At 44.3% G+C, this 8,270-nt stretch overlaps 1 protein-coding gene across 1 annotated transcript; it reads right to left on the reverse strand.

The window, feature by feature from the left end:
* Positions 1 to 5,217: 5,217 nt before the first annotated feature.
* Positions 5,218 to 7,913, reverse strand: LRRN1 (leucine rich repeat neuronal 1). The gene has a single exon (XM_041425823.1). The coding sequence runs from the start codon at positions 7,683 to 7,685 to the stop codon at positions 5,535 to 5,537; it is 2,151 nt and encodes a 716-aa protein (XP_041281757.1). The 5' UTR covers positions 7,686 to 7,913; the 3' UTR covers positions 5,218 to 5,534.
* Between the last annotated feature and the right edge of the window lie 357 nt (positions 7,914 to 8,270).

The following is an 8,270-nucleotide window of genomic DNA, read 5'->3' on the forward strand; positions in this document are numbered from 1 at the left end:
CTGACTGGATAAATGTGAGGGGAGAATCCAGTGAGAGACTGGGAAGCTGCTCTGTTTTCAGTGTGTCAGGGGTTCCTTGCCTGTATTGACCCAGGTCCTGTTCTTTATGCTGGGGTAAGTGCAGAGGGAGGAAGGGCAGAGCTGTGTGTGGAACTTCGTCACTCAGACAATGAATTTTTATTGTAACTACATTTAAAAAGTAGGCTCTAGGCATGAATGGGTTGTAGGTGATGTTGGGATTTTGTTTTTACTTGGTAGCTTTTTGTTTCTGCTTGGTAGCCACAGGTCAGCAGAGATTTTGACAGATCAAGAATTCGGCAGGGGTTCATCCCAGGAGAAATAAAGCAAATAAAGTTTGGTTAAAAATGTGAAAATGGGAGAAACAAACAGGAAAGGCCTAGAGAGAAAAAACATGCCATTGTACACGGTTTGTGACGTCTCTTTTGGTCCATTTTTTTGCTGCCTTTTTCCTGATCTCTGTCTCTCAAGGCAGTCTCCTAAATAAACTCAGAGGCAGTTCCAGAAGGCTGTGGAAACAAGCTGGTACCTATAGCAGGAGAGCAGTCCTTATTGACTTTGGGAAGATAAGGATCAGGGCCCTGTGTAAGTTCAATTCATACAATTACATGGAGGAGAATGAATTGCTGGGGAAAGCAAACTAACTGAGAACTCTTTCAAGATGGGATTTTCAAATTGGGCCAAAAGGAAATGAGGTGCCCAGATTCCATTAAAATAGAACTGAAAGCTGGAGCATAACTCTCCCAGTCCCTTCTGATAAACAGCTCAGCAAAAGTTCATTGTGGTTGATAACCTTGAAGGTTTGTAGCTCCACTATCAGCATCAGCCTTGACATGAAAGGAGGAGGAAGGCACAGAATCCACTCCTCTGGCATTAGTCCCGAGGGATGCGTGGCAGCAAAACTTCCCACTGGGGGAGGATGGGGAGCACTTCAGTAACTGCTAACGGCATCAATTCCCACAAAACCTGTTTAAGTTGCTGTTTAGGGACTTGCAAACGGCCTTAAATAGCTCCTGCCATTGCAGATCTCCTTGGGAGTGCTGTTAGTGGTGCACTTAAACATCTGCACCTTCCTTTCACTGCTCTCCGAGCCAGGCTCGGGCCAGCCTGGTGTTTGTGTTTCTCCTGGGCAGAGGAGGAGTAGGGCAGGAACAGCCAGGGCTCTTGGGCTGTGCTCCCAGACTAAACCTGAACTCTGGTGAGGCTCTGCAGATGCTCCTCCTGTGATCTCCCTCCTCCTCTGTGCATTTTGATCAGCAGAATATGCTTTGGTCTGCAGTTTATATGGATTATGGCACGTGGAATGCAGCACTGGGGTTCAGCTGTTTCCTGTGAAAACTGGCAGAGATTTTGCCAACAGCCACTCCTGGTGCACTGGGGTGTTCTGAGATGGTTCTCCCACCCCAGTCCCACATTCCTGTGCTTTTCCCATTGGGCACATCCACTGTGATGCTTTGCAGGATGGGGAGATGGACAGAGGGGTGCCCAAGGACTCATCCTGTTCCCATGCAGGGCACAGCTGTGGTAGAGGCTGGCCAGAATGGCCCCCACTTGTTTATGCCAGTAATTTCAGGAATTCCATTGCAGTGCTTTGTCCTCAGCCTTATTTTCAAGGTTGCCAGCACAAAGCAAAAGGAGTTGCCTGATTTGAACTCAAATTCTTCTTTATTGCTGCTGTCCCAAATTTCAGAGGCAATGGGACAAGTTTATGCCCTTCTCTCTGGATCCCAGATTCCCTGACCTAATTCCAGTTTCTCCCCTTCATGGAGCCAGTGGCCCAAACTACTGCTCTTTCCATGGCCACCTTTTAGTGACCAAAGGAGTAGTCCTGGGCAGGGCTGGAGGTTGTGTGAAAGAATTGGTGAGTTTGTGCTCTTCATCCCAAGCCCATGTCCTGGGTCAGTCTTGGGTTGTGGGTGAAAATACCCTCTCAATCCAATAAAATATGATTTAGGTGAGGAGATGAAAAGTGGGTTTAGCTAAAATACTGCATCCCACACTTGAGTGCATTATTTATTCTTCAGGGGACTGAAATATTTTACTATTGGGCAACCAAGGGGAAGTAACAGTGCAGAAGTTTAGTTGGGTATGAAATATCTGCTCTTACACAGCCTCTTTGAACCAAAAGCCAAATGAAAGCTAACAGTGGTCTTCCCTTCCTGTTTTCCAAGTGGCCAACCTCAGTCCCTGATTCTGAGCAAACTGGGGTGTTTTTTGTCTTCAGTGAAGAGCAGATGCAAATACATTGTGAAGGCAATTAGAGTATTTTTATCTTTGCTCACAATAAACTGCAAGCACAATGAAATTGTTAGCACAAGGTTGAAGGTTATTTACTACGATTATATGCCACATGTCATTAATCTCTTCCCCACTTTTTTATTCTTTTATTAGCAAGATTTTAAATATCCAGGGGATCTCTACAGAATTCTGCAAGGTCAGATGAAAAGGCTGAAAATACTTAGCACAGGTGGCTGTGTGTGCAGAATGCACTGCCTTAACAAGGTGCTTTTTGCTGCTCTCTGGTGACCTGCAGCTCCCTCCAGGACTGGCAGCAGCAGCTTCCCTGTCCTGCAGATCAGCACATCCCAACAAGAGTGTGCCTGTTATCAGGCCACTTTCCCCTGCAGTCCTCTCACAGCACTGCTCTAAAAAGATGGTAAATGACAGAAAAGAGAGGGAACACAGGGCCTGCTATTCCCCAGTGGAAAGGAGCGTGTTAAACATTGCTTTTCTTCCTGGCTGCTGTTGGAGGTTGCTGAGCTCTCTGGGGAATGTGGCTCTGTCCTCCTCCGTGGCCCTGTGTCCCTGTCACCTTCACTTTGACCAGTGACTGTCTTCTGCAGCAGCCCAGATCTGCCAAGACAGCCAGGTGAGAGCAGATCAGGCCACACGCACACGGTCTGAGTCCACCAGCACTGCGGGGACAACACAGCCTTGCTCAGAAGGCAAACACAGCCCAGATTGTTTGGAGTCAAGGATTGGAGGTGGGGTAGAGTGGGGAAGAGCAGGATGGCTGTTTTGGAGGGCAGCCCCATGCACAGGTTCCTCATGGTCCCTGAGGAACCAACACCTTGGCCCCAAAGTGCTGAGTTCCTCCACCAGTTTGGTGGGAGGTTCAGGAGAGCTGTGTGATCCTGGGAGAGGAGATGATGCAAGAGGGGCCTTGCTTTGCACCTTCTGACACCTGCTCAATTAATTATTTTCCAAAAATGGTTTTATGATGTCATGCAAGCTGGAAGCCAACATTCTGTGGCCAACCTTGTCCTCAGTGTCCTTTTCTCTGGCTAAAGTAGAGCGAATCTTTGCTGCAGAAGAGATCTTGGTTTAATTCATTGTGCCTGCAGCTTTAAGGTTAGAATAGAACATAGACAGGATGATAATTATGGCTCTGAAGCTCTTCTGGAGAAGGCAGCATGAGGGAATGCCCCATTTACATTAAAAACAAATCCAGGAGAAGGTGATGAAGAAATGCTTTCACCATGTTCCTTCTCCATGATCAAAAGCCACTTGCCTAACCCAAACATCTAATTGTCACATGATGAAAAATGTATGAGATCTCCTGAACATAGAAAAGATTGTGTGTAGCAGCATAAATACTTGATTGAAATGCATAATTAATAATTAATGCCTTCACTCAGCCTCATGTGGAAGAACAAGACCAAGGGGGCAGGTTGTCCAAGGGATGGATGGATAAGTTTTTGTACCAAGGCAGCAGATTAGTGAAACAATGCTGGTAACTTTTCACTTTTGGAGAAGGAAAAAGAAGCTTGAGGTTATCTGTAAATTTTAAGGGGACTTGGATATATTTGAGAAGCCAATGAGTTAAAAAACTTCAGGCAGCCCCAGGCACATCCATGATTTGAGCAATTAACTTTTATTTACCAAGAACTTTTTTGGTATGTAAAAATATGTAAAAATTGCACACTGAAAGTGGGGATAAAGTGTAGAAAATGCTGTGCTTGTTGCTGAGGGGTGTAGTGTGATGTGACCACGTGCTCCCCAGAGCCCACCCTGCTCTTGACTCATGTGCAGAACTTCCAGGGATTCAGAAAAGACAACGCACAACGCTTCCGTAGGTTCAACTGTAAATGATGCCTTTATATTGTACCCAGTGCACACAGAACTGCTGCTCTCTTTTACCACAGTAATTCAGGAAAATACTCAGAATACGGATTCATTTTAAGCCTGTAAAAAATACAGTTCAGTATTGGACCAAATGTAACTGTCTTGGTAGTTTTAATCTTAATTTCTGCTTTTGGAGGAACATTAATCCAAATAAGTTTCTTTTCAAGTAATTTCCAAGGTTCAACTGGATTATTTCAGTTTGGTAGCACTGAGGTTTTTTTGTCCTAACTGATGGTAATGACAGCTAAATGTCAGCTTCATTTCTATTTTAGCTCAAAATATAAACAGAAAAGTATACAAAAAGGAAAATGTCCTGTTACACAGTCTGTGAGTTCTTCTTGCTGTGTACTCTATGCCAAACAGTTTTGATTCTGCATGTGACTCTCAGTCCAAAAGCCATGCTGAGACATTTTTCTCAATAAATTATTTTCCATATTTTGCCTCTATTGCAGAGAAAACACTGCTATTAACATAAATGCATAAAAAACCTGAACCTGGAACTTCATTTCATCAAGAAAAAACCCCCATGATATTTTTTATATAACATTTTGGATATATTTTATGTCAAAACATGGTCACCAGTCAAACTAGTGACATCTAAACCCAATACATTATTGTGACGTCTAAATTAAAAACATCAGAACCAAACTAAATTTATTATAGCTCTGCCTTCATTAAACACCGTGTGTTGGTGATTTAAACACAACAAAACTCTAGTAATTCTTCAAAAGTGTCTACTAAATAGAATAAAAAGAATAAGAACAATTAACATTTAGTCTGTTACATTAAAAAACTGGATGTACTTATTCCTATTGCCTGTTAGCTTTACCTAAGCCTTCAACTACTACAAAAAAAATAATAAAAAAGAAAACTCATTGCTGAAAGTCAAAAACATTCAAATCAGTTGATACAACATTACAGTACAGTCAACTAACACCATTCAGGGTCTCCTTTTCTCAGGGTAGAGTCCTCAGACCAGGGTCACAAACCTAGATCACTGCAGGTCCAAAACTGAGGGTTGGCTCGGTGCGATCCTGCCCCGCGATGGCTTCGGGGAACGCGGGCTCACCCAGCCCCTCCTTTTTATTCAGCACTGGAGTTAGGACAGTGTTAAGTTTAGCACGATAACTAAAAAAAAAAAAAAAAAAAATTAAAAAAAAAAGGAAAAAAGAATAAAATAAACAGAGGAGTGGAAGCTAGGTGAAGCTGCCATTTGTGTCAACCCATTGCGATACGCTATACTAAAAAATCCTGAAATATCCACCTGTCCTCACCGCTCTGCCACGGGCTAGCAAAGTCAAAAATACAAAAGTCTTCAACTCGTCGTTTTTGCAGAATAAAGCAAAAAAGTCTTTGTGCTCCTTACTACCAGAAGCAAAATATCCTCTGAGTTACCACATGTAATAGCTTCTGGATGTGTCGACTTGGGTCGGCTTGGTCTCTGCAGAGCCATCCTTGTCTTTTTCACTGTCACCTTCCCAGAGATTAATAAGTGGAGGGTAGAGCTCGTTCAGGGGGATTGAAGAGGTCTTTTGCATATATTTTTTCAATGAGTGGTGGTAGTTTTTTCTCTTAAACCTTTTTGCAATATAAACAGAGACGGAGGCGAGGCTGATGACAGCAAACATGGATCCCATCACTGCTGCCAGGGCCGTGCTGGTTTCCTGGTCAGAAATATCCAGTGCAAAAGCCGCGTTTTTGGTTGTGACGTTGACACAGGATCTCTGTGTTTGCTGATGGATGTTGGACACTGTCAGACACACTTCATAATCTGTAGAGGGTTGTAAATGTGTGAGGTTGTATTCGTGGACATCCACCGGGACCCGGGCGGTGTAGGTGATGTGAGGGTTGTCAATCTTCATTGTGGCCGATGACCATTTTAAATTGGATGTCATGATGTTGGAATTGACTTTCCATGAAACCAGGATGGAATGGGATTCGGCTTGCTTAACGTAGATCTTCAGAACCTGGGTGCCATCCAGGAGCGTTCCGTTCACCCGGATGGTAGCGACCCTCGTGTCGGCCCCCTCTATGTTTTGAGCGACACAGGTGTATCTCCCAGAGTCCTCAACCTGGATATTGGAGATTTCCAAGGTGCCCTCACTGCTCAGCTTGTATTTGTCAGAGAGGCTTTCCACGGTGACTTTATTGCCCAGAGGGGTGACCCAGTAGATTTCTGGCTCAGGTTCTGCCATGGCCCGGCAATCTAACAGCACTGTCATGCCGATGTCCAGGTTCAGGTGATTGGGAAAGGTCTCGTGAGAGATCATTGGAAGACATTGCTCATTTGAATCCTGTATCAGCACTTCCTTCACCTGCTGTCCCCGGTATTCTGGAGGCATAGCACAGAACATGGAGAGAGGCTCCATGAAGCGGATGTTGGTTTTGTTGGAGTTGATCCAGTGGATGACGCAGTCGCACCTGAGCGGGTTGCTGTGGATGCTGATCTCCCGCAGGTTTGGGAGGGATTCCACGGTCTTTTGGTAGACTGCATTCAAGGCATTGTTGTTGAGCATCAGGCTCTCCAGGGCGGGGACGTTGCGGAACGCCAGGCGATGGATGTAAGACAGCTTTGGGTTGTTGGTGGCTTCCAGCTTTGTGAGTTCAGGCAGGTTGTCCAGCGCGTACCTATCGACAGACACGAGCTCTCCCATGTTGTTGATCCCAAGCTCTTTCAGTCTGAGCATGTTTTTAAAATCCCCTTCTTGAATTTTATGAATTGGATTTTTGTTGAGATCCAGGAATTTTAAATTGGGAACTTTCTCAAGTGCAAGCTGAGGAACTTTTACCAATTTGTTGTCATAAAAAGAAAGACTTTCAAGACTATCCAAGCCTACCAACGCATTGCCAGGAATGTCTGTGAGGTACATACCTGCCAAAACTAGACTCCTTAAGTTTGAGAGTGGTTTGAAATTCATATCAAGTATTCCAATCACTGGGTTTTCTCCAATCATGAGAATCTCTAAGTTGGGAGTAGAATCAAACCAACGGCTGTCAATAACCTTTAATTTGTTGGAGTTGAGGTGTAATCTCAGAAGATTTTTCAGGCCAGAGAATGCGTTTGCAGAAATGCTGCTGATCTGGTTGTGATTTATGTAGAGCTCCTGCAGATTGCAGAGGTCTTGCAGGCAGTAGTCAGTCATCTCTGTGATCTGGTTCTCCTCCAGGTGCAAAGTCGTGAGCTGAGTGAGGTTGGAGAGCCCCACGTCTCTGATACTTGTGAAGTTATTTTGTGAAAAATCCAGTTCTGTTAAATTAAAGAGCTGTTGGAGTTCGTCTGTGGTTTTTGCAATGTTGTTGCTTTGTAACAGAAGGACTTGAGTGTCACTGGAGAGGTTGCTGGGGATTTTTGTTAACCGGAGGTCGTTGCAGTCAACTGTGGTGGCTTCCCTGTAGGTTGACTGTGGTGTAAACCAGGGCCTGATTTCACAGACACAAAGCTGTGGACATTCACTGCTCTGTATGGAAGACTCAGTTAATGAATTCATTAACAATTCTAGCACCAACTGGCACACAGTTAAAACAACTCTAACCTTTGCCATGCTGGCCAGAGAGGGGGTTCAGCTCCCCAACCCCCTAAAATCCCCACGGAGGAAGAGGGTGATCCCCTATCAGGCAGAAAATGTAAAGCTTGACGTTTAAGGTGAAAGGCTTGGACATCCAGAAAGGTGAAAGATGATTTTCTGGGTTTAGTGAAGTTAAGAAATGTTCTGAAGACTCTCAGCTGCTCCTCAGTGTTTTAGAATCTTCTGTAAATCAGCGCCTGAAGATGGTCCTGAAAGTAGATTAGGGGATATGTTATGCTCAGCTCATATACAGTTCATCTATTATTTAGTTTCTTCAAGCTTTGAAAGAAAACATCTAAAAACAATCATTATTTTTACAATAATCTCATAAAAATCCCAAACTGGTGTAGGTAAATTATGTAGGGTTTGGAACTCTCTCCTTCTTGGGGTTTACATGAGAAATCTCTCTGAGTGAATTATCTAAAATAAAACTTTGGGATGGATACCTTTCAGATTCACCCTGCAGGAGTTTGAATGGCTTGGGAATGCTGAGGTTGGAGGATGTGCTGGTGAGCACAGCAGGGTCTCAGAGAGCATCAACACCCAGCCCCTGTCCCCAAG

This window comes from Onychostruthus taczanowskii, unplaced genomic scaffold (assembly GCF_017590055.1).
Source record: "Onychostruthus taczanowskii isolate IOZ18803 unplaced genomic scaffold, ASM1759005v1 scaffold9, whole genome shotgun sequence".
Taxonomy (NCBI): domain Eukaryota; kingdom Metazoa; phylum Chordata; class Aves; order Passeriformes; family Passeridae; genus Onychostruthus; species Onychostruthus taczanowskii.